Raw genomic sequence first — 26,627 nt, 5'->3', positions numbered from 1 at the left:
TAATATTGTGTCCAAAAACCATTACGCTCGTGGAACTAATGGGCAGACGTCGTGGTTTTGACCTCCACCCGGGTCGTCCAATCAGAAGAGCGTTCATCGCTACAACCAGCCAACCAGCGAGGAGTGGGCGGGACCTGGTGTCTGAGCAGCTTGCGGCGAACCTAGCTAGTTAGCCTAGCATAAGCTAATGCCACGGAGCTATGACATGCTTGGATACACACAGCCATGCTATTTCCAACGGCGGCTAACGTAACCTGGAAAATTCTGTAACTTGGCTGCTCTCCGGTCACGTCGCCGGGCTGTTTCGGGGAGGACTACGCACGGAGGGGGAGACGAAAAAAGGTGGCCGTCGGTGAGAAGAAGGTAAGGCGTGCCTTGTAAAAATCACCGGTGCCGCAGTGTGGCTTGTTATCGAGACAAGCCCCGAGGCTAGCTCTTTTTTCACTTCACCGTACGTAACCTTCCATCAGCACGGCGGCTAACGGGGCTAACCAGGGGCTAGTTTCTCGCGACTCTCATCACCGTGTTCTACATTGAAAAACAACGGGCGTATTGTTAGCTTCGCAACGTAACGCGAGGTGTTTGTAGAAAAGTCAGTCCAGGTCAAATTGTTGTAAAGCGTACTAAACGTGCCTTATTTTATTTCGCGAATACGAAAAGGAGACGCTTAGCATCTCCCAAATGTCTGCATTTTCTAACGCGGAGACGCCCTGGTTGCATTCTTTATTTAATGTTTCAAAACATATTTTCGCGATAAAAAGTGATATATTTTGGAGACTCATTTTGAATATTATAATTACGGAATCTTGAGTAAATTTGTCTATTCCATTGACGGGATTCAAGTTGAAATGTGACCCTAAAAGTAGTGCAGTATAGTGAAGGGAAAGTGACTGTTAAGTTATCTGGTAAGAACAAGGTTGTCTATTTCCAAGAATAAAAATGGTGCATTTGGGGAGAGAATGTTTTGTTTGGAGTTTCAACTAATTTATACCAAGTCTTTATAAATTGATAATACAATTCATATGGATTAAAGTTGAAATTTTATGATTTGAAAAGATACATATTTTAAGGCAAATGCAATATCTGGTTTTGAGATGAAATTTGGAACATTACGAGAATAAAGTTGGACATTATTCAAGAGAAATGTTGAATTTTATGGTGGAAAAAGACATTTCAATTGCGTATTTTAAAGTACAAAAGTCATATTTGAGGGGAAAAGTCTTCCAATTATAAAATGTATGTCATAAAATGAGAATAAGTTTGGGGAGGAAGAGACGTTTATAATTTTTTTTTTACGCTACATAATTGATGGATGAAAGCGGTGTATTTTTAAGACTTAAATAGTTTGGGTGATAACATTTTTTTAATTGTACATTCAAGTGATTAGAAGAAAAATCTTTTGTTTTCAAGGTAAATCGAGAGAGGTATACATTTCTCAAATATACAACAGTTTTTTTGTTGTTTTTGTTTGCACCGATCAGTTCATTCTTATTTATTTATTTATTTTTCCACATTTATTTTCCCCATGGCAAGTATCAGTTATTTGTGGATTTTTGCTATTTACGATCGGGCTTGTTTACGGGTCCGCCGTACAACTTTATTCTTGTGTATCTTTCTTTCATTGTTTGAACTCGACAGTTAGCATATAACAACTTTCAATTGAAAATAACACCGTAACCGTCATCTGCTTGTGCTCCAGTTTAAACAATACGCACACATAAACTTCCAAACTGATATGTACTGTGTAATTGTATGTGCCTGGTATTCATTATCGCCCATGTTTATTTTGATGTATGCTTATTCCACTTGGGGCTAAGACCCAAACACTAAAAAGTGTGGGTGGGTCTGCCCATTCGTACAGTTTATGTAATTATTGTCTGACTGACTGATGGGCCTCCTGACAGTCTCTCATTAAGTTTTTTGAGGGGGAGGGGGGGCATTTGGTTGACTTGATGTATTCTCGTGGGAGCCTCACACATGAATGGTGAAGCCCAATTTGAATTTTTTCTTTCTAATTGTACTTTGAGACCTGTTGGTAGTGGAACCCCGAAAGACAAAGACATTTCGCAATGTATTTTCGCCACAATTTAAAACAGTTCCCCGCTGTTTTAAAATCACGAACAAAAATACGACATCACAAGACTCCATGTCACCTGCGCCGTCACTAATGAATCTTTTTAGAATCGCTTATTCCATCAAAAACCCAGGTGAACGGTGTGATTCCTTACATTCAACAAAGCCACAGGAAAAACTAAGTCAGACTTGTACACGCATTTTGGTTGAACTCACTAAGAATTTGAATTTTGAAGCCCAGGCTGTATTGATGTTGTTGTTGTTGTTTTTTTTTTTAAGGCTGTCAGGTTCTGGCATAACACCCTTTATCATAACTTGAAGAATTCCTAACTGCATTAAAGCTTTATTCAGCCTGGTCTGTTGACACTAGGGTGATGAGATCATTTGTCTTTTCCCTTTTCCTTTTTTTTTTTTAACCCAAATTCACATGCACCCAGAGAGAGGCCAGCGGCGACTCTGATGACAACTAAGCTCTGGCTGTTTTTTTCTTTGTTGTTTTTAAAAGCTTTTCTATTGGCTAGTGACTATCAAGCGACAGGCTCATTTTATTGCTTTCTCCCACGTCCAGGACTCCAGCAGCCCAAAATCTGTCCCAACTGTGCTTATTGGCGAGAAAAAAACAAAACACCATTTAAAAAGAAAAGCTGATGTTGCTCAAAATTTCCACGGTCAAATGACAAGTTGGAGACACGCTACTCCACTAAGTGGCTTAGGAAAGTTTCCTTTTCAGCCATGCGTTTTGTTTGATCTTCTTTTTTTTCAAATCTGAATGTTGCTATTTCCTCATTTTCACTTGGGCTATAGAACAGATATTTTCCGTAGAGCTTTCATGCATCGATCTCTCTAAACAGTCAGCTGACACATTTTTATATGAACAAACATCAATGAAGGTCAACTGTAAGCGGGCGGAAAGGCACATTATGATTTTACTACTGCTTTTGTCTTGGTCCGTGATAGAGTACTGTGCATTCTGTCCAGGTTCGGGTTACGTTGCTGCAGTAGGAATGGAATCCTTTTTTTAGGAGTTGACCGTATTGATAAAAATGTCACATTGTGACGGTGTTGTTGAAAAATGACGCCAATTTTCTTCGCGAATTGGGCCCCTAAAATTTGTATTAAAAAGTACCGTGCACCAAAAATCGGAAATTTTTGGTGCACGGTACTTTTACTTCCTCCTGTTGCTTTTGTTGTCCTTTATTGACTGCCTGCGTATTATCGTCAGCCGCGTGGTGTGAAAATGAGGAAATGTGTCCTAAACTGTGGTCACGATGAGTTTCACGATGACACTGCATATCGAAAACGGCCGCAGAGATTGACCCATACTTGGTAGAGATTGGACACCCGTGGCGAAACTGTCTCCGTGTTGTTATGCGTTTTGTCTGACCAACACGCAACCTGGAATGCCTCCCGCTCTCGAGATGCTCTTACACAAGTTCCAACACGCGTCTCTCGCAGACTTCCTTTTCCCAAGTGGCTTATTTTGTCTTCTAGAGACAGAACCCGAGGGCTCGTATTAGTCAGGATGTCGGAAGCAGTCGTATTCCTTTCAACAACCCCCGTCTGCTATTGTCAACGCGAAGCTTAACAAGCGGTCGACCGTTTTGAAGGCAACGGCGGAGTTTTCTGGAAGACCACATGCGTGCTGCCTAAAGCTTGGGTATCATTTATGGCTTCCCTAATGAAATGACGGTTTTGAGTAGCCCAACACCACTGGAGCCAAACATTAAGTAAGCTGTCGTTGTAAAGTTGTGTTAGTAATCAGGGAGACACCTGATGACCTCTTTTAGCCTGTGCATCGCTGCAGATGGGTTGTGATCAGACCAGTAGAAGTAGAGCGATACAAAGGTGCTAGGTGGTCGAAAAGATTGCCCGGCCCCCCCGTGTTCTGCAACTTCAAGTCAATGCGCCACCTGGCGGTGAAATGCCTGTCATTACAAGTCCAATTGAAATGAATGCAATCATTCCTATCGAACCTTAATTGTGGACCAACCTTCGGCGGGCCGGATTAAAAAGACAAACGGGCCGGATTCGGCCCGCGGGCCGTAGTTTGCCCACCACTGGGCTACACTCAAGTTAGAAACGGGTATTCTCTGATATCGGGGTATTGTTTTCCACTATTGCCTCAACCCGCCCTGTCAACGACTTCATGCAGTTTAGCGTCAGATGCCGTTTCCATTCTTCCCCCTTAATTCGAGATCCCCGCATTTCCCGACATTGATATTTTTCATTGTCTCATCTGTGGTCTACATGGGCACATCTTTCGTTCACGGTCGGTACTGTTCGAGTGACATGGGAAGTGGAAATGGGGATGTGAAAATGTGGCGATGATATCATTTGCTGTTTTTCGTTTGAGCAGTATATGATGAAATCCTGGTCTTTACCCAACGGTACGCGTAATGATCAGCGATTCATTTCATTACTGGTTAAGAATTGTCGACTGCATCAAACCAGGTGTTGATTAATCAGGTTCTGAAGAAAGTGTGGCGAAAGGAGTGACTGGCTTGGGTGCAGCCACCAGAGTTGTTGTTCATTCAATCTCAACTGGAGGGTCCTTGATACGACGGATGTGAGTTTTGGGAGTAATAAAGTCATGCGATGGCGTAACACAGGGGGTGCCCGAACTTTTTGGAACGAAGATCGACTTTTCGATCAACCGACCTCCCGCGATCGACCCGCTACCGCGCACGCACATACACACGCACGCCGCGATGAGCAACAGCCTGACACGGAGGCACGCGACGCACTTTTGCAGCGCGTTAACTATCGTAGCACACACGTACCGTTTTAAAATGCTTCCCTGGGCCCTCTAGATTCCTATTCTTTGCCCGTGCCCTCGGTGAATTGTACACGAAACAAACTCTGAATGAGAATAAGGACAGCAATAAAAGATAGAGCGCAACTGCTCTGATCAAAAGCTGCAATTGCAGACTGCTGAGCGCAAACAAGATTTACCTGCTTTATTTTTTTCATACTTTTTGTGAAAATGAGACTGATAGGATCATTAGGGTGCAGTGTACAGTCGCACAAAAACACACAAATGGTTGTTGTTGGGGTTTACACCCCTTGCGATCGACTTGGGACCAGTCCGCGATCTACCGGTCGCTCGCAATCGGCGTAACATGTATGTATGGACTTGGAAGTGTTTTTCAGACAGATTAACTCTGTTTCTGACTTTAGAACTGCGGTCGTCTGGGTTCGGAATGCACTCTGGCAAGTTGTGATTTGTGTCTAGTTGGATGACAAATTATTTACAACTTGTACATTTGTTCCGTGCGCAGTAAGGCTTGAAAACGCTGTTGTCAATCACTAAGAATTGCGCTCCTCTGTTTTGGGCCTCTGTAGGCATTGATCCCAAGGGTGCGTAGCCAACTGCTTTCACGCACTCATGACTGCTGCGGCGTTGTCGCTTAGCTTGAGAATGAAGAAAAACACTTTTTGCACATGCTCGCAGGGGCGCCGCTTTGAAGGTCTCGTATGGCCCTGATCCTGATTTGAACTGCACCGCATACTGTGGGTAATGCCGCTATGCGTTGGTAGAAAGCAAACGTGAACTCGAGTGGCTTGGGTCAAGCCCGCACTCTGCTAGAATGCATCGCTTTCCCATCGTCCACTCACCCCCTATGTCCGCACTTCCTGTCTCACAGCCGGCCCTGCGAGTCTCCCATGACCCTTTGCTGTGATGCTGCCGTTTTGTTTTGGGGGAAATCTAGGACAGCCGCGAGGACGTCCCGTCCCGTGGGCCGCAGTTGTCGCGGTTCCATGCGAAAAGCTCTTCACGGCGCCTTCACGTGGCTGTCCGAAGGAGGTTTGCGGCTGAAAATCGAGGATTGGGTGTAAGTCACAGGAAGTGTCGCAGTGCCAGAAGGGGCGAGTGCGCATACAGAGCACATTCCAGAAGGCGAGAGCCCTGTGATTTTAGCAGGCTGTCACAGGGATTAGGTTACTGTCTGCCCCTGTGAGCTCATGCTGTTGCTGTGTCAGTGCCTCAGCAATCTGGCTGTGCAGCAGTACGACCCCCCCCCCCACCACCCCCCTAACAATGATGGATCTATATTTGTCCCATTAGGCTTTAGGCCTACTCGTGACATCATTTTTGCTAAGCCCGTTTTAAGACAGTCAGGGCCATTGAGTGAGCTCCAACACTGAGTCCGAGTTTCTCTTTTTCGTTTTGATCTCCATTACCGTATCCCGATGCGAAGCATGACCACGTAGAAGACAAACCGGCGCTGCTCTCCAACTCGCTTGCCCATCGTTTTACCCCGTAAAGACAATCAGATTGTGTCTGCAGCTGCGGGCTTTGCCGGATGTGATCGTGTCAGTCGACTCGGTGACACAACTCGCGCGTGGTTTAACATATCGGCTCTATCAAACGACAACCTCGCATCACAGCTTTTTAGCGTGATGAGATTGTCTGTGTTCTCGTGTCGGTGTTCTCTTTTGTACCCTAACATCGAATGAAAGCCTGTTTGGTCACAGCATGGTTTGAAGATGCATCTCCACTGGCCAACAAAACGTCACTATGTCTTCATAAATCTTTGAAGAACTCGGATTTACCAGTTTGCTAGTTTTATTGTATGCGCGACTTGTCGCAGGCGTGATGGGGCCTATCCCAGCCATCTTCGGGCAGCGGGCGGGGTACACCCTGAACTGGTTGCCACCCAATCGCAGGGCACCCACAACCATCCGCATTCACAATCACACCTCGCGACACTTTAGACTCCTCCAATTAACACTACCCTGCGTGTTTTTGGAATGTGGGAGGAAACCGGAGTGCCCGGAGAAAACCCACGCGGGCATGGGGAGAAAACGGTTAAAAATATTGCAAAACTATCTGTGGCATTGCGAATCCGTAGGTGTGGAACCATGAGTATCATACCTGTCAACTTTTCGGAGCGCCAACCTGTATAAACGACCAAAAAAATCCTTATAAAGAGCAAAAAATCCTTATAACATACCAAAGGATTTTATATGTCAAAATAACGGCAAAAAACCCCCCACGAAATTTTCAATGATATTTATTGTAGATCTCCATAATACAAAGTCTGGTTAATGTCTAATCATCATTCTACTTAGTGGCATTACTGTGTTCATAGTTGTATTCCTGCGTTACTTTTTTCACCAAATTTTCAGAATCCGTATGATTTGTGCGATACGGCCATATAGTAAGATTCACCACAAAATCCGTATGAACTATGGCTAAACTGTATGAGTTGACAGGTATGGAGTATACACGGGGGTCTACTCGACTTGCTTGGATACAGTTTTAAAATGCTATCGTTGTGTTTCACCTCACTGGTACGACGTCCGAGGCTTGGCGGGATTTAAGAATTTTGCGATTCATTTATAATTGTCATCTTCGGTTGTTTTCCGAGCAGATTGAGGAGGAAAGTTCACCTTTGAACATCCCCCGCCAAAAGATAATTGATTCGGCCAGGGGTGTCAAACTCATTTTTTGTCGTGGGCCACATTTTAGTTACCGGTTGGCCTTGGAGGGCCATGATGACTGAAACCAAATTAAAAAAGTCAGTATTAACAGTTTATTCAACGATTGTTTACGTTACGTTATTGAGGGGTCTGATTACAAGAAAATGCTTACAATATGTCTCTTATTTATTACATATGAACATTTAAAATGTTGAGATTTTAGCAAGCATCATGGAAGTTGATGTGTTTGATTTGCTTTCTCGGGCCACATAAAATGATGTGGCGGGCCTTGAGTTTGACACCTGTCGATTCGGGTACTCTCGCCGAGACATATGATGATCATAATCTTGCTCACTGAAATGTGTGTTGAAACACTTAACAATCATTGGTGGTTTGTTTTCTTTTTTGAAAAAAAAAATTGCGACAAAATGTAACTGAGGTTATGGGATAGTGACTCCTGGTTAAGTCATCCACATTTTCAGACTTGGTGCTTCATTTTCAATGCTACCGGATGTTCCTTTTGGCCTCGGGTTTTGGCAACTGGGATGTCAGTTGTGAGCACCGTTGGGGCGGTTTGTGGACACGAGTGGATTAATGATAATCTCGATGGGTGACCCGTCTCTGACCCACAGCTGCGATCACGACAGTCGAAAAGTTGCCCTCCGTCATCTTGAACCGCGAGCTTTGCCACACGACATGGAAAGGGCGACGAGCTTTTCTTTGGGAACAGGAAGTGGTGATTTAGCGGCACTTGTTAAGAAACGGGGATGCCACTTTGATTTGTTTGTCTTTGTCACGGTCTAACTTTCCAGATTGAAAGTGACAAATGACAGCCACGCTGAGCGACGGAAAGCCCCTCATTTGCCGCCACACTTGACCACCTGTCCGCCATCGCATGTGGTCTTGGCCGCCCACGTTGACCTTGACCACAAAACAGGCCCGCAAATCCTGTTTTTCCTTGACATTCTTTTCGGTGTTATTTTCAGAGTCTCTGCTTTTCCAGCGGCATACCTATATAATTACCTATTTTTTTGTCCGAAGTCCAAGGTTATTTGATTCGGACCACTGACTTAGGGCATCATTTCCTTTGTGCCTCTGCCTCCCAAGTCAGGAGCACTGCCCCTTATACCCGGCAATTCCTGGTTTTCCCTCACCAGTACGCCGTTCTGAATAAATACAACCTCACACGGCAGCTTTTACAAATTTCCCTGCAGGAAGTTGTCCAAAAGGGGGTGGTCTTGCACAAATTCAGTTGACCTAATTTCAGACTTATTTAGAGATGGAAAAACAAAAAGGTGGAAAGGAAAAAGGTTCCAGCTCAGAGTGTGTTTTCTTCAAGAAAGTTTCATCTCGGAATACTTGGGTAGATTAGTCCAATCAAGCCTGGGGGGGGGGGGGGTTGATTCTTGGTCTACAGTGTTTGTGTGGCAAACGGGCTGTGGATGTGACACCGTTAGAGTAGTTTGACCCGTCTGCCCTCGTGTTTTAGGGCTTTGGCTTGGGAAGCGGCCTTGGCTTGCTGTGCAGCTGAGCGATTAGCTTGCAGCATCTGTCGCCGGTATTTATTTATTTTTGATCCTCCCTTACATCTGCATGGCTGCAAGTCACTGCAGAGTTAATATGCAGTTAGCACTCAGCCACCCCGTGCACCAGGGGCCTCGGTGACTGAAGTGAGATTGAGGTGGCGATGTAGAAATTTGGTCCGATATTGAATTATGTATCGCTCTGAAGAAAAATGACATGAAAGGATGCTGTCAGAAGATAAGTATCACATTTGGCGCAATAAAGTACAACATTGGCTATAATCCCCTTTGCTCTCTAAAAGGATGATAAATGTCCCTTTAAATCTGGTAAAAGCAGAGCATGGTTGGAATCTACAGGAGGGTCCTCGATTTCTGATGAGTTTCTTTCTGCATTTGTATCAGGAACAAACGCTAACACAGTATTAAAGTCTTAATGTAAATATTTGTATGAAAAACACAAGGTGTGCATATTTTGCAGTAAAAGGAAGCTATTTTAAAATAAAGAGAAAAAAACGATTTCGGAAGTTGCCGCAACTGTTGGGTCACACTCATCCATCTATCCATTTTTGAATCCGCTTATCCTCACATGGGTTGCGGGCGTGCTGGAGCCTCTGCAGTTGTCCCGTTCAATAGATATGTTTTCAAATGAGTGAATATGAAGCTTTGGAAAGCTTCATACTGTCTACATAGTATGGTGTAGACAAAACGCGATACAATCGCGATCCGTTGACCAATTTGATCAAATGGGATTTCTCATTTGTTGGACTAGGATGCGTCTCTTCTGAAAAAGAGAGAAGCAAATTAATTCCATCGTCATTCGCTGGCATCTACATGAATAGCGAATGGGGATTTTGGGTGCGAGCTGTACTTAAAACGTCTGTCGGCTTTGCACGGTGCCGTATAGTTTGAATTTAGTAGAATCGGTGTAGTAGATTGGGATCTTTTGGCTATGCCAGGCCAATGATGAATGCCTCAACACCTCCTATAGATCGTGAGGAACACAATCAACCGCTACGTTGTGATTAGTTAGTTAGTTAGTTCGTTCCACCCACTCCTATTTGGAACATTGGGCGACGAGTCTCCTCCATTTGTTCCGGTCACTGGCGACCCTTCTTGCTCCATGCCAGCTGACACCCATCTCACTGAGGTCTTCTTTGGCAGTCTGTCTCCACGTCTTCTTTGGCCTACCTCTCTTCCTCTTTCCACCCTCTGGCATCCAGTCCATGGCCACACTTGCCGGTCTCTCTCTTGGCAGTCGGAGTACGTGGCCGATCATTTTCCTTCTCCTTTCAGAGACGATGTCTGACAGATCAGCTTCTCCTGCCCTCCTCATCACCTCCTCGTTGGTGATGTGGTCTCTCCCTGAGATCCTCAGGATGGATCTCAGGCAACGCCGATGGAAGACATCTAACTTGTTGGTAATATTGGCTGTCTTCATCCAGGCGTAACTCGCTGTTGGGATGACCACTGACCACGTAGCTTGGTGGTCGATGACCAGATGTTGCGGAGGCGTTGGAACACTCCCGCAGCTTTACCAAGTCTACCATTGACGTCTTTCTCCACACCACCTATATTTGAGATGTTACTCCCAAGATATGTGAAGCTGTCAATGTACTTTGTACGTTGTGATTATTTACTCATAATACCACTTGTGGCTGAATCGCACCGAAAATTCGTTTAGGTCCATGTGTTTGCCAAGGATCAAATTGCGGTCCGGTCCCAGCGCCAGCTGCAGTTGAAACCGAGACCCCAGCACCAGTGGCTCAAATGAAAACCAAACTGAGAGCTCCCGATCAATGAGGTCAGTGTCTAATCCGGAGGTTAAAGGTAGAGCGACCATCTCGCGCGAGATATTGGAGCAGCCAAACAGCCGCTTGGATGCTTCCTCGCGCTTGCCCGCGCTTCCCAAATACTTCACATTTGCGCAGCGTGGCGCAGAGCTGATGGCGGAATTTTGTCATAAGACCGGTGGTTGAATGCTGCTCTTTGTTTTTAAGAGGCTCGTAATGACACACTTGTCGAATGCCCGGGGGAGTGTTGCTGTTCTTGTGATGAGCAACATCCCTGCCCTAATGAAGCAAGCCTTGACCCACAAACACGACTTTAGTCACTTCAAGAAAGCAAAAATCAAATGTTCGTTTTGGAGTGAGAAATTGCTCATGTGGATCGACCGTTGGCAGAAATGATCATCCAAACTGCTTCAGTTTGAGTCTGAAGTATATTGGTAGCTCTACTTACGAACATCTCTTGATACGAAATTTTCAAATTACGAAACGCCTCAACAGGAAAATATTGCCTCTGGTTACGAAAGAGATTTCTGCCATTGGCTATTACCGAGCATCATCCTGGCATCCCGTTGGCTAAGAGGGACCTCTACCGCATGTGTCTTTGTGTGTAGATTGAAGGTGTTTATGCAGCGTTCTCGTCATTCGCCCCTCGGGCCATGAGGTGTTCCGATAGTTTTATGTAAATGTGAATCACCCAAAAAAAGTGTTCACCGGTCGAACGATCGCTCACGATGCCGTTGCCTTGAATATTTTCGAGGGATTGTTAAAAGCCGACAAAAGCAAGCGTCCTTGGATCAGTTCTTGACAAAACGCCAGGCAAAAACCACTTCTGAGAGAGAACATGAACTAAAAAACAATGAGGACGCAGTTCAAAGTAAAATGACCATCATTTTTATTTTTTACTCTATTCTTTGTTTTTTACATGATGCACAACTCTCATTTATTGGGCAATAATCTCTGTATTTGTTACATATTTTGATGCATTTTTAAGCGTTAGGAAACATTTATGTTTGAATTTTGGGGGGGCTTGGAACGAATTAGGGCATTTACATGGAAAACGCATCTCAATTTACAAAATTTTTGAGTTATGAAATTTCTTCCAGAACCAATTAATTTCGTAAGTAGAGGTACCACTGTACTTTTTTTTAAAATGCAAAACAATGGCCAATCGTTCGGTGCTTCCTGAGGGAATGTAATCCTCTCCCTAAATATCAGAAAATGTCAGTTCTGATGGATTTCTTTTGCCAGCGTTTTGTGTTTACAGTTGCAAATAATAATCACTTATCAATCATTTGTTTGAACAACACATTATGCCCAGAGAATTAAGATCTGGAGAGAACAAGCTTTGGCTCGAGGAGCTGGCAACTAGCCGTGATTTTGTTTTTCAGGACTCTTATTGTATTTGGACAAATCTTGCAGTTTCTACCTGTAACATCAGACACATCCCAAATGAATCGCGCCACAGTACATACGCCTTCCAACAAACCTTTTTTCTTCGGGAACCATCGCATTCCGTTTTTGTCCGGATTCTGTAGGCAAGATTTCCTCACTGAATGTCATTGTTTCTCTGTTTGTTTTCTTCTTCTTCCCCAAACAGGCTTGACATTAAACCTGTGTTGATTTATTTGAATGTCAAATGACTCACTGAAATGTAGAAATGCACGAGTTCGCCCCATTGGTGTCTGACTGCATTGTCAGCCCCCCCCCCCCACCACAAACTTGAGCTGTGATTTAAAAAAAATAAAATAAAGTATTGGTGACATTTTGAAACTGCGTGTAGGAGTTTGTCATTTAGTCTGAACTTCTGCCTCATGAGCTAACATGAGATCATTCAAAGTATTTACCGCTCCTCCTCGTCCTCTTCTCCAGGTCACGTTGTGCAAGATGACGGAAGAGGTGATAGTCATCGCCAAGTTTGATTACATGGCCCAGCAGGACCAGGAGCTTGACATCAAGAAGAACGAGCGCCTCTGGCTTCTCGACGACTCCAAGTCCTGGTGGAGAGTCCGGAACGCCACCAACAAAACGGGCTTTGTGCCGTCCAACTATGTGGAAAGGAAAAACAGTGCCAGGAAGGCTTCCATTGTCAAGAACCTCAAGGATACATTGGGTAAAGATCTTGTTTCTTGACTGAACCTTTTCGCACGTCGTAAGCCAAAACATTGCATTCCCACATCGCCTCTTTCATGGTGGCTTTTGTGATGGCTTTGCAGTCAGCTCTCCTCTTAGTCTCAGAGTGTCTGCGGGTGAGAGTCCAGCTCACGTAAGGTTCTGAATGAAAACGAGACCCGATGACACGAAAGTCATGTTTCCACTGGGTGGTACATTTCACAGCAGTGGTAGAAGTACAACAGTAATTCCCATTTCCCTTGGAGAGCCGTGATGACCGAAACTACATAAAGAAGTCAATAATAACGTTCTATTCAACAATTGTTGAAGTAACTCTAATGACGGGTTTGGTAACAACAAAATGCTGACAATATGTCACTGATTTATTACATATGAAAATTTGAAGTTTTGGTACACATTTTAGCATGTGTCACGGAAGTCGTCGTCTTTTGATTTGCTTTCGCGGGCCCCTTAAAATGATGTGGCGGGCCACATCTGGCCCACGGGCCTTGAGTTTGACACCCGTGCTGTACAGTATACCCCGTTGAGGCTTACGTTTCCACATCAGGACGTGAAGACCAGAACGCAAAAGCCGGATCACCGGCTTAACAGAAAATTAGTGTCACGCCATGCCACACCATCCCATAGAGCAGGGGTGTGAAACAAATTTTTGTCGCGGCCCAGATTTTTGTGACGGTTTCCCTTGGTGGGCCGTTATGACTGAAACCATATCAAGAAGTCAAGAATAACGTTTTACTCCACTTTTGTTGAAGTTACTGTCATGACGGGTTTGGTTTCAAGAAAATGCTTACATATGCGAATTTTAAATTTTGGTGGAGATTTTAGCAAGCGTCGTGGAAGTTGACCCCTTTCATTTGCTTTCACGGGCCACATAAAATGATGTAGCGGGCCAGATCTGGCCCCCGGGCTTTGAGTTTGATACCTGTGCCATCGAGAAAGAATAAATATAGCCAAAGCATGTTGCTTTCTTCTTCATGCCCTTGGAATCATTACATTGGTAGGCAACTTTGTCAACCAATCAGCAAACGGACCTTTGAAAAGCATAGCCCCTTTCACACACCTTGCTCAAGTGGGGAATCAGCCAATCGTAAAAGGGGTGCCTCTGTTTTGAGAGGGAATATTACAGTCTGTGTGCGCTGTGCTGTATTGTTTAAAACAAGTCTTTTTTTTTTTTTTTTGTCATCATACTTGTCGTGTCACAAGCAATGTTATCTCACCGCTGTGCAAAATCATCCACGGTTGCCTTCACTGGGTGTGAAAGGGAACGGCATCTTAATACCAGATCTACCAACTACAGAAACGAGGCCCGGGAAGCATCCTGGAGTTTTAATGGTATCTGGCGCCGCAGTGTGTGCAACTCTCTTATCTTCAGACGATGGGAACATTGTCTTCCCGGTAGCTGGGCAACAGCCCCAAAACGACACTAAAACCATTTGAGGTTGCTATGACTTGCACTTCTGATGCCGCCCTTCTGCCGTGACCTTTTAATTTACAAGCGTGTGATTGTTTTATTGCCTCACTTGGAAGCTAGCCTGTAAAATGTGCAAGCACGTAACAGGAACCTCGCCATGACACCCCCCCCCCCCCCCCCCCCCCCCCCCCCCCCCCACCACCGCCACTCCACCTGCTACGAGATCCGTCCCCTGTACTCGGTCGGGACAGGTGAGCAGCTGCACGGACGGCGCACAAAACGCACTCAACTTGGTCATGTCTTGTGTGTGTGTTTTACATCTGCTTAACATGCCTTAATGCGAAACTTGAGCTGAAGCGCACCGAGCGGCTTGTAAAATTATAATTACAGTCACGAGGAGCTCGTAAATATGCCACCCTGATCTATTAGTGGATTCAAGAACATTTTAACTAAAGAGTTGAAGGTGATTATCACACTTTATTTTATTTTTTTGGGGGGTGAACGAGTGGATGAAATTCTATTTGAGAGAGACCAAAACAAAAAGCAACAAACAAGTTTGTGTCTGGGCGTGGAGTGGTGTCATCCTCCTGAAAGAATGTGTCAGGCTATGATCCGCTTTGGAGCGTGCGGGGAGTGGGTTCATGTCAAATTTTACAAACAACTCGCAGTCATGCGATGGGCGAGCAGTTCGTGAATCAGCCAAGTCGGCAACGCCGCCTCGCCCCCGAGGGAAAACATTTACTCGGAGTTCCAAAAATCTGCTGCCCAAAAATAGCTCTTTGACTTCCATTTGACATCTTTACATCTCGTTTTCTTCTGACGTGAACGACATCTCGACATCCGTCCTCCACCTCCTTCCTTCTTCCCCTTTCCATGAGGGCCTCCTGGCTCCTGCACTTATTGGCTCCTGCCGGTCACATGGTCCAAGGAGTGGACAACCCCCGCCCCCCGTCCCCCCAACCCCACCCCCACCCCCTCGCTTGCTGGGTGTTCACATGGAATAACTCTCCAGCTGCAGTGAGACGGATACCGAGAGGCGAGGCGAGGCGGCGGCGAGCCGAAAATGGACATGGCTAACCTATTCAAACACTTCTTCCGTGAGTTCCACACTTTGCTTATCCTACGCGGAGGTCCTCTTGTAACTTTGGTGGTCTTTGGTGATTTTTGTTTTTTTCCCGCTGATTTTCTATGGCCTTCCTAACCGTGCGTGGCTTGACCGGCTTTCTCGTTTTGGTTGTGAAACCGTTCAAGATTTGTTAAGCGAGTCTCCTCTGAGAAACGGATCTTTGTGAATGTGCTAATATGTTGTGTTGGAAGAGCAAGGGGGGGGGGGGTCTACACACACACACACACACACACACACACACACACACACACACACACACACACACACACACACACACACACACACACACACACACTCTGGGTTGGATATTCCCTTGAAAATCCTGCTGCCCAAGCTGAAGCCTGTAATTGCCTCAGCTATCCTTCTGTCTCTCTTGCTTTTAAGTACATAGCCACGCCGCAATCCCGCTTTCGCCCCCTTCTCTCCCCCCGGCCCCCTCACGTCCTGCAACGCGACAGATACCATTGTTATTGTTGTTGAAGAACATCACGCCACTTTTGTTTGGGAAAATCTCAAGACGCTGCGTTTCCTTTTGTGCTACCCTCAGGGCCTTCGTTCTGGGAAGACCCCCCCCCCCCACCCCCCGACGCACCACCGGGCCGGTCATGATCTATCGCTGCTCACATAGAACAGTGTAGTCATTGTGTCGGGTGCCATCCGTCGAACTACACCCCCTGCCCTCTTCCCATCTCCTGCACCTCGCTAACTTATCAGGGGAATGTCGTTAGCCCGAGTCTGTTGATCTTTTACAGCCCGTCACCCACTTTTTGCAGTGATCTGAAGCTAGTACCTCCCTGCCGAGTGCCCACCTTCCGCTTTAAAACTTTACACATACCCCTCGTTGTCCGGAGAGATTACACTAAGAGATCAGCTACCAAAGTTGTATTTTTTTGGGCAACTGGGGGAAGTTGCTCTGCCCCCTCCCTGGGTTTTCCTGTTTCTTAGCCCCCCCCCCCTCAAGTGAGCGGAAACTCTAATTTGAGCCACATTTCTTACCTCCCTACTATTGGAGGAGAGCTGGCCAGAGAGGAAGTGAGAAGTCAGAAGGAAGTTGAATCATTGTGCAGGGACTCTGTTGTTCAGGCGCGCGCTTGTTCCCGCTTCTACGCTTCTCTCCTCGATTCATGTTTCCTTCCAGTCTTGTTCATCTTACCGGTCAAAAAAAAAAGAATAGCTTAATCTTTTCGATACAGGGGGTCCTTGACTTATGTGCGGTTTACCTTCTCATTGCCTTTATTTGTGCTTAAGGTGGAACACTCCGCAGTCTATCACTAACCCGCGCTCAGCAGGTTGGTCTCAACTGCAGTAAAAAATTTTTTTTTTTAATTCAACACCTTAATATAGAACAATAAGGCAGTAACAATGTGAAAATATAATGATTGCTTCTGGAGAAATTATCATTTTTTTGTGTGTCTGAAGGCATTGCCTTCTGGTGGGCCACTAGAAAATCCGGTGGGGTGGGGGGCTGGGTGGGGACGCCTTCAAATGATCCTTGCTGTATGACAGTCATAAAATGTTGTCATGATCAGGTACTGCTGTCCATTTTTCACTTGATCGTTTTACATTTGTGGCCTAAGAGCGTTTGTCATACAAACCTTGACTCTCATAACTTTACCCATGCTTTAGCCGAGCTGAGTGACTTGTGTTCAAATTTGGTTTATCTCACCGCCGTAGGAACGGAAATGTGTAGTACACGGAGATCCCAAGTGGTAATATCGGGCTGCAACAGAAGGTGGGTGGCGTTGGGGTGTAAAGATGAGGTTTGAAGTTCTCATGTTATCGTTGTTCAAAGCAGTTGTCGCTGTCAGAGAAGTACAGTGATACCTCTACTTACGACCGTCTCTTCATACGAAATTTTCAAGTTGCGAAACGACTCAGCAGGAAAATATTGCCTCTTGTTACAAAAGTGATTTCAAGATACGAAAGGTAAAAATACAGTATATTTTGTGCAATAATCGAATTCTAAAGTGTATTTGTTACATATTTTGATTTATTCTTATGCTTTATAAAACATTTCTGTCTGAATTTTGGGGAGCTTGGAACGGATCCGGGCATTTACATGGAAAACACGGCTCTACCTACAAAATGTTCCAGTTAAGACATTTCTTCCAGAACCAATTCATTTCATAAGTAGAGGTACCACTGTAGTTTCTGTCACACCAAACATTAGCCCTGATGTCAACACAGCTCGAAAGAAATTGTGCTTGAATGTAGTGTCTGTGTGAAAGCGCACTTTATTGTGGCAACGTGCTGCTAAAATTCATAAAATTCTCTCCGTGTAAAATAGGAGACATTTGTGGTCATTATCAGGATCTAGACCAATTTCAGTTCAGCATGCGGTCGCGGTGATACATTCCTACTTTTGCCTTTGCACGTGGAGAGGCTGATCTTTTCCCCGGGGAAGTGGAATGCACACATCTACAAATGTTTGCAAATTCAACACGGGAAATTGCATTTGTCCATCAAATCAGCAAACCATTCTTGTAATCAGGCTCGGCAATAATGTCTCTTGTCAGCTACTCAACGTTCTCAAACAACGCAGTTCTGGCGGAAGCCGACGAGTAACTTTATCATTGTCTGCCATGCGCTTGTGACAACATGCCGCCTCATGAGAGGCACTTAAGATGTGGCTGACGGCAGCCTTTGGGCGGCTGTGCGGTCGCTCGTCACCCTTGGTTGACGGCGCCCAGATGGGATGGATGAAGAACTGATAATTATCACATCAAGTGCTTTTTGTGAAGTACTGTCGACCATCCGTGTTGGGAGTTCTCTTTCTCCGGCGTGCCGGGTAATGCTAACGTATTCCCTTGAGGGATCAATCGGATTTGAAGTGGTTTTTGGTGGCGTCGGGCCATAAATGCTTTTTGACACCATTGTCATTAGTGGTTTGCGAGATTTTGAGAAAAGACCTTCCTGATTGTGCTCTCATCCGCGTGTATATTGAACTCATCAGGAAATCCACACTCTATGCCTGCATTGATAAATGGACGATGAAGCGACGTAGAAGAGGAAGCGCTGCATCTTCTTCCTACGGAGTTGGCGGAGTTGTTTAAAAGTGACACACAGGATGAAGATTTCATTGGATTTTGTGATTTGGAGTAACACTGATGGTTTGGTAAAGTTGTTAGCATGTTCTTTATGCTATAGTTATCTGAATAACTCTTAATATGTTCCGTGAACATACCAGGCACGTTTTCCGTTCGTCATTTAACGTTACCATATCATACACCTCTTCAGCCTGTTGTTCTCTATTTTTATTTTTATTTTAAATTGCCTTTCAAAATGCCATGTATGTTTTTGGTGTTGGATTCTATCAAATAATTTCCCCCCAAAATGTGATTTATACTCTAGTGTTTTTTTTTCATCATGCATTTTATGGCTGGTGCAATTTATACTCCGGAGCGAGTTATAATCCGGAAAATACGGTACTTATCTTTTTTTGGAAATAACTTATGAAATGTTTCCCCCGACAATGCGCTCACGTACAATACTCCTGGCTGGGAAAGATCTTACTATGCCAAAGGCATATTTACAAAAAATATTTGTCTGAAAAACATATCTAGGCCACAGATTTAAAAAAGAAAAACATATTTAAATAAACAGAGTGACTACAGTATTTCTGAATGCACCTTTTGCTGCTTGACAAACTATTTCTTATCCTGTTTTACAAGCTAGTTCACTACTCATTATTCATCATCTGGAAATGGTGTACCTCGGAACCATCTTCGACTGAGGATGGTCTGAACATCATTAGCCTTAGGGACTTGTCAATGCGGCCTCGATCGCAGCATGTGCCACCAGCAAAAAACACGGGCCAAAGGGGGCCTCTCGGGTCTCCGTCGCGGCCTAATGGCCGCCCTCCTTGATGTGTCCGAGCGCCAAAAGTCAGCGAGCCGTCTTTGTAGCTGTCCTGACTCATTGCGTTATTTTTGAAGAGACGCACTTCAAGACCACATTGTAAACTCTCGTCAGATGTCTGTACTGAAATGACAATGCTGTGAGAAAGCCATTACCCTTCGGAACTGTCTCGTGACTCGATAGTCATCACTGGGGGGTGGAACAACATCGAGTGATGCCAAGACGAAGGCATGAGCACGACCGTCACGGCTCACCTGTTTTTCCTGGGTTTGGTCATGTGACGTTTGCGAGCCGAGCCCCCAGGCCACCTACGATGTCATTTTCAATCGACGGCAATTGGCAAAATGAGATGGATGAAAAACATTGAATTTGCCGCTTAATTCAGATTCCAAAAACGTAATCTAGAGAACGCCCGTGTTCAGACGAGTGAGGGCACGTTGAACATATTGAAAGGAAAATCTTTGACTTGCCTTCCCCCTTTAAAACCCTTATGCCCTTCGAAAAAAACTAAACCGAACCTACGCGTTTTACAATTTTTGAAAATTGTGTATATGGCATTATTCCAGCATGTGTTTTTTTATTTTCAATCACTCAAAATGTTCAGCGGCATCTGTGCTATCCATACATATATAGTTGATATGAATTCCTTGGGATTTTTTGCCCTTTATGGACAATAAAAGCAGTTCTGTGCTATGACACTTCAAAGAAATATTGCATTCTTTGTAAACGGTCGACTATGAGGGTTTTAAGATGATAACAAATGGTAATTGTGTACATTTACTCCAGACAGTTCATCACTTGCATTTGGCCTGCAACTATCCTACAACCGCAAATTTTCAGCCAGTCCAAGTGAGCGCATTGTGTCCCGAGCTGGGGGATGTCCCGGCTTTGTCAGACAGCCTGACGCGGGGTGTTGTCGTCCACAGAGGAAGAGCCCTGAAACGAAGGGAAGCCGAGGGTCGAGAGGGCCACAGACGGACAATGGACGAGCTGCCAGCAAAGGCAAAGCAGAGTAAAAAACAAAACCAGTTCCTGTGCGCGCCTGTTCGCTAAACAAACGCCGCTCGCCACTTCGGCACGTTCGCCCCCTCGTGCCACACACACCCCATCCGTAAACAGTCTACAATGGGCTTTTTAGTGGTCATTAACATAAGAATGTTAGGCTACAACCCCCGCCCCCCCCCCCCCCCCCTCTTAGGAAATGCAAACGAAAAAGCCTGTCATGTGGATCACAAGTTTCTCCTCTCTCGACCTGTTGTCGGTCGTGGTCACGAAATAATCACACTTTGTGGGTATGAGGGGGAAGCACTCTGCTTCATATCGCCACTTACGAAATTAATCTATTTGGTAATTCCAGAGTCCATTTGCCATTCCATAAATTGGCGCTTTTGCTTCACGAGTTACTTGTCGAAGACGGCGTCACCACGTATCATCTTGGAAACGGTTGCCAAAATGCACGACAAACTTTTCTATTTTATGCGTGCTATTTTAATTTATTTTTTTTTCGTTATCAGTGGTGTTCGAATGGGCTCTTTGTTGTCCCTGTGTGAACAATCACATCCTTGAACTGTTTAAATGAAAGGGGATTGTCTTTTTCTTGGGGGGGCCAGTGCATTATTCTGACCCCAAACTGTTGTTTCCAATTCCGTACTAATCCGATTAAGATTGCTTGGTCTAATTGAGCAATCCGGCACTGATTACCTCAATAACAGGACCCCCCCACCCCCAGTATTGTCCAACTGCCGCCTACCTGTAGCTGTGCGGTGCATGCAAATCCCAACTTTTTTTTTTTTTATCACTCTGACCCAGTTTGAGCCTCTACTCAAATGAGGCGGTGTTAGGCGGCATTCTGTTTCCAATGCAAAGCCTTCAGACAAGGAAGCAGAAATGAATCTCTGATAAGGCAGTCGTGTCAGGAACACGGCCAGTTAGATACAACTCTGACATCATGTCCAGCAAGCAGATCTAAAGATGCGTCAATTATGCAGCGCTGAGTCCTCAAGCTTGTTTGGAGCGACCCCGCCGGGCAGTTGCAGCTGAGACGTCCACTTGCGTTTGTAGTCTGCACTTCAATGCATCGGCATGACTAATAACAGGCTCTACCTTGAAGCATTTGGGGCCTCTCTGCACTTTTTTTTTTTTGTCCCGGCTTTCGGATCCAAACATCTGTCAGGGACAATTCATCCGCAGCTTCTCAGAAAATCAACGCGACCATCCCAGCGTCGTCCCGGAAACTCCACCCTGCCTCCCGGTGTAATGTCAACCGGCTGACTTTTCATGATGCAATTCTCGCAAACGTAATCGGAGTTTTCCCGCAATACATCGTTGGGTCACCGATAGCATTGAGAGCAAAGGCATTCTCAGTTCAAGAATGATTGTGTTGGCGTACTGTTGCGTTGCTCTGTTTACACGAAAGAGCGTTTTCGTATATCGGGATGGGACTCCTGGAAGTGTTTTGCGGTCTCTCGGAAAATGGGAACAGTGTGACCGGCGTCATCTGCGAGCGCGTGCCATGCTGCCAAGTGGAAATTCTTGTCAAGTAAGATGGAGATCACAGGCTTGCCAAAAGCTCGGCCTCAGGGCTCTACAACCACCAGGAGAGCGAGGGCCGCAGGGACCTACTAATCCCCTCCTTTTGGATTACAGTCGGCCCTCAGAACTCAAACACAATCCCTTCCAGGGGGCTTTTCAACCATTTCTAATCCATTTATTTGGATTGCCCAAAAAGAGAAGAGTCGATTTGCCTCATTTCAATGTTTACAAATCTGCACAGACTCTTCATTGTCACATGAACATGCCATACTGTTGTAGGTCATTCCAGTGTACCGTATTTTCCGGATTATAAATTGCTCGGGAGTATAAATCGCAACAGTTATAAAATGCGTAATGAAGAAAAAAAAACATAAGTCACACTGGAGTATAAGTCGCACTTTTGGGGGAAGTTTATTTGATAAAATGCCAACGCCAAGAACAGACATGTCATCTTGAAAGGCAATTTTAAATAAAAATATAATGGAGAACAGCAGGCCGAATAAGTGTACTATATGCTAACGTGACATGACGCGTAAACAACGAACTGAGAATGTGCCTGGTACGTTCACGTAACATATTAAGCGTTGTTCAGATAACTATAGTTCACCAAACCATCAATGTCACTCCAAATCACTAAATCCAATGAAATCTTCATCTTCGGTGTCACGTTTAAAGAACTGCACCATCTCCGAAGGTAGAAGATGCGGCGCTTCCTCTTCTACGCCGCTTACGTCAGACTCGTCGTCGACTTATCAACACAGGCCTAGAGCGCCCCCTTGCGGTTTAATGTGAAATGATCGAATAATGTGTGAATATTTTCTCACGTAAATCGCTCCAGAGTATAAGTCACACGTAAGTCACGTTGAACTTACGTCATTGGTCGTTCTCCACAGGAATTGGAAAGGTGAAGAGCAGGAAGGGGGGCACGAGGGATACGGCCTCCAACGCCGACGCCGACATGTACGCCGACAACGGCGAGCGCCTGTACGACCTGAACCTGCCAGCCCTGGTCAAGTTCAGTTACGCGGCGGAGCGTGAAGATGAGCTCTCCTTGGTCAAAGGCACTCGGGTGGTGGTGATGGAGAAGTGCAGCGACGGCTGGTGGCGCGGCAGCTACGGCGGACGCTCCGGCTGGTTCCCGTCCAACTACGTGACGGAGGACGCGGACGGGACGGCCGGAGGAGGAGGGCCCGGCGGCCTCGGGGACCCGTCGGGATCGTTCGCGGAGAAGCTGGCGGCCGCGGTGAACAGCGCAGCCAACGGGAACCGGGTGTTACACACGGTGCAGGCGCTCTACCCCTTCGGCTCGGACAACGACGAGGAGCTGAACTTTGAGAAGGGGGAAGTGATGGAGGTGGTGGAGAAGCCCGAGAACGACCCGGAGTGGTGGAAATGTCGCAAGGCTGACGGCCAACTCGGCCTGGTGCCCAAGAACTACGTGACGGTGCTGGACTCGGCCTCGCACAAAACCGCGGCGGGGCCCGCCGGCCCGCCCACGCCCGACTGTGACTACATTTCGCCGTCCGGCAGCGGGCGATTCGCGGGCAAGGAGTGGTACTACGGGAAGGTGACGCGCCACCAGGCGGAGGTGGCGCTCAACCAGCGAGGCACCGAGGGGGACTTCCTCATTCGAGACAGCGAGTCATCAGTGAGTTGATCATTTCGAACCGTATTCGAGTTGCTATTCGACATTCTACGTCGGCGCTCCCCGACCTTTTTTTTCCCTACGGACCGGTTTCATGTCAGACAATATTTCAGGGACCGGCCTTTAAGACCGGATAAATACGACAAAATTATAAGATGTGGCCGACATGAAAACAGCGGTCTTTTCAAAACATAATAATAATAAACGAATCACGACACGAGGAGCGTCCCATCTGGCCGCAACACTCTCTGGTCGCCATGGTAACGTTTAAACACGCCTTCAAAATAAGATCCACTGCACATACAAAGTGCATGAAAAATACGACTCACCATTGCCGCGTACTGTGCAGAGTGGACTCGGTATGTAGGAATCTCCCGTTGAGATAAATCCATATTTGAAGTTGGACTCCTGATACTGTCTATTCATTGCAGCCTTTTTTTTTTTTCTTGAAAGTCGAAGGCTTGTCTTCTGTCTCCCGGTTGGGCCATTTCCCCTCCTCAAAGAAACTTTCCAAAGACGTTTGTTTTTTGTTTTTTTACTCATTTTGCTAGCTCCTGGGTTTCATTGTAGCGGTAACCGATCACGTGACCGAGAAGCGCGCCTCGGCCTGCGTCACGAGTGACATACTGGAGACGGATATAACGAGAGATTTTTATTTTTATTTTCAAAATAAAACATCTTCCAGATTCCGAAATGAATAAAACGTAAGTAATGTAAGTTATTTCATCTTTCCATTCGGCCCGGGGCTTGGGGACCGCTGCTCTACATCGAAAGTAGTCTGCGGCATACACGATTTGCAGTTCACTGTTCACCTATTTTGGCTTTTTTTTCTGTGTGATGATCAGTCACCAGCTATTTGCTGAGAACCAGAGTTTAAAAAGAAAGAAGGTCCTTGATTTACGGCGGTCTCTGTCGCCTTTCAAGGTGCTGTGTCGGTGCAGACTTGAGTCATTCATGTCAGCTGAATGAAGGCATCTTGGTTGTTGAAGACGTTTCAACTTGGGATTCTTCCGTTCCAAATCTTGGTTTACCGCGACTTGGTTACCGTCGCTTGAGACCATCCACGGGAGAGTGATGTCGGGATCGTGTTCGCTGATGACCAGTCATGACGCAGACCTCCTCCTCTGTTTGGAGAAGGCGGCGGAACCGAAAGTTCAGATGCAAATGACCCGCCGACTCTCGACCCGCGTCGTGCCACGTGTTAGTTTTTGGCGGTTGCTCGGTCACGCCGACGTCGCGGGCGCCGCCCGCCTGACGACACTACACCGCACTGCGTGAACAACATTGCTGAGCTTGCCGTTCTGGATTCCGCCCTCGGGTTTGAACCATCTTTTGTCTGAGGGGGTTGCTGCGTTTGAAGAAATGTCTTTGGCGTTTCTCTGACAAGCCACCCATGTAAAGGACCGCGGCGTTACTCCCCCCCCCCCCCCCCCCCCTGTTGTCGTCACCCTCGGGATTGGGCTTGGTGGCTTCTTGTTGCTACTTTGATCATCCCAAGCGTGCGTTGCTCAAGCAATGTTGGTCCTTTTTTGTTTTTTTTCAAAAGGGAAGAAGTGACGTCACGCCATTGCCCGCTTTGCGTTTCATCAGATTGCTCTGATGTTATCCTAAACCGGCTCCTTGTTTGGTTGAGTGACTTTGACGGTACACGCAAGGGGGCCTCGGTTCAACGACGGCGATGCGCAATGAACTAGTTTGCACAGCGGTGGAAGGAAATGTTGTCACAAGAAGGCACGTTCAGTTGTCCCGCTACTTGTTGTCGACTTTTGACCTGGGAATTAGAACGTATCAAACGATAACGCCTTCCGTTTGGGTCACGTTCACTGAAAATAACGGCCGGCCGTGTCTCGTCTCGCGTGCATGGGAACTACTCGGCGACACGTTTCTCTCCCTTTCTTGTCTTCCAGCCCAACGACTTCTCCATCTCGCTGAAGGCGCAGAGCAAGAACAAGCATTTCAAGGTGCAGCTGAAGGAGAGCCTCTACTGCATCGGACAGCGCAAGTTCAACTCCATGGAGGAGCTTGTGGAACACTACAAAAAAGCGCCCATCTTCACCAGCGAGCAGGGTGACAAACTCTACCTGGTCAAGGCCCTATCTGCCTCCTGATCCCAAGAACGCAATCTCATCTAGACACACACAATTGTAAATGTCTCACGCACACACACACAGACACTCGCACACTATACAGACCGGAACACACACTAACATCAAGCCTGAAGACTTTACACGTCGTCGGGACTTCTTTTGCCTGGTTGAGCATTCCAAGAGGAGGATGGGAAAAAGGCATGAGAGGAGGAAGAATGTTGGGAGTGTTGGGAGACAAGAAGAAGAAGGAAAAAGAAAAAGACTAAAGACTCCTGAGAGCGGATGACGGACCTCTTGGCCACTTATTTATGTGATCCAGATGTGTTTGCCGGCAGTCGTGTATTTCCACCTCCATAGCTTAGTCGCATTTAGTTTGTCGAAAATGTATACCTAATCCTTTTTAACCATTTCTTTTTAAAAATGTGACTTTTTTTGTTTGTTTGTTTGTTTTAACTGTAAACCGAGCCCCTCCGGTATGAAGCTTTTTTTTTTTCTCTCTCTCTCTCTCTCTCCCCAAGATCTCAAGTTGTTAAGGCAAATCATGGCATCTGCTAGTTAAGCGACCAAAATATATTTATTAATTCTGCTGGTTGCAGAAACGATGTGCATGTCTTTTTTTATGGGGGGGGGGGGGGTACCTGTATTTCCCCCCCCCCCCCCCCCCCCCCCCAATTGTCAGACCTTCAGAGGAACTGTTGAAAGTCCAGAAATGTTTCAGTCACATGTGTCCAGAATTTTTGAGGCCTTTCCGTTGTATTTATTTCATGCTTTAGAGGAGACATGTTTTGTGTCAGCCCCCCCCCCCCCCCCACACCCACACACACCAACAGTTCACAAATCTCAATGCAACTCTGCTTACATTTTGGCTTTGGCTCATACATGATAATGCCTCCGCATGGTGTTTCAGGCCATTGCTCGAAAAGGGGCTCTGGATCTTCTCCCACCCAAGCAGGTGATGTCATTGGTGAAGAAACTCTTCTCTTGTGTAAATTAGCTCCACACGCCAGACATCCAACAGTATACCAGCCATT

The 26,627-nt window shown here is 46.0% G+C and overlaps 1 protein-coding gene across 2 annotated transcripts; it reads left to right on the top strand.

The window, feature by feature from the left end:
- Window positions 1–120: 120 nt before the first annotated feature.
- Window positions 121–26,223, top strand: nck1b (NCK adaptor protein 1b). 2 transcript variants are annotated; one of them, XM_086101329.1, is made up of 4 exons: window positions 121–363; window positions 12,677–12,917; window positions 22,758–23,512; window positions 25,417–26,223. In XM_086101329.1, the coding sequence occupies exons 2-4, from the start codon at window positions 12,692–12,694 to the stop codon at window positions 25,615–25,617; spliced, it is 1,182 nt and encodes a 393-aa protein (XP_085957455.1). In that variant the 5' UTR covers window positions 121–363; window positions 12,677–12,691; the 3' UTR covers window positions 25,618–26,223. The 2 variants fall into 2 exon arrangements, with proteins under 2 accessions (XP_085957455.1, XP_085957456.1); XM_086101330.1 differs by lacking the exons at window positions 121–363; window positions 12,677–12,917 and adding an exon at window positions 14,839–15,445.
- Window positions 26,224–26,627: the final 404 nt, after the last annotated feature.

The sequence above is a fragment of the Hippocampus guttulatus genome, chromosome 21 (genome assembly GCF_054856545.1).
Source record: "Hippocampus guttulatus isolate MCC_2025c chromosome 21, RoL_Hgut_1.0, whole genome shotgun sequence".
Lineage (NCBI taxonomy): Eukaryota > Metazoa > Chordata > Actinopteri > Syngnathiformes > Syngnathidae > Hippocampus > Hippocampus guttulatus.
This window is presented reverse-complemented; position numbering and strand designations above follow the sequence as displayed.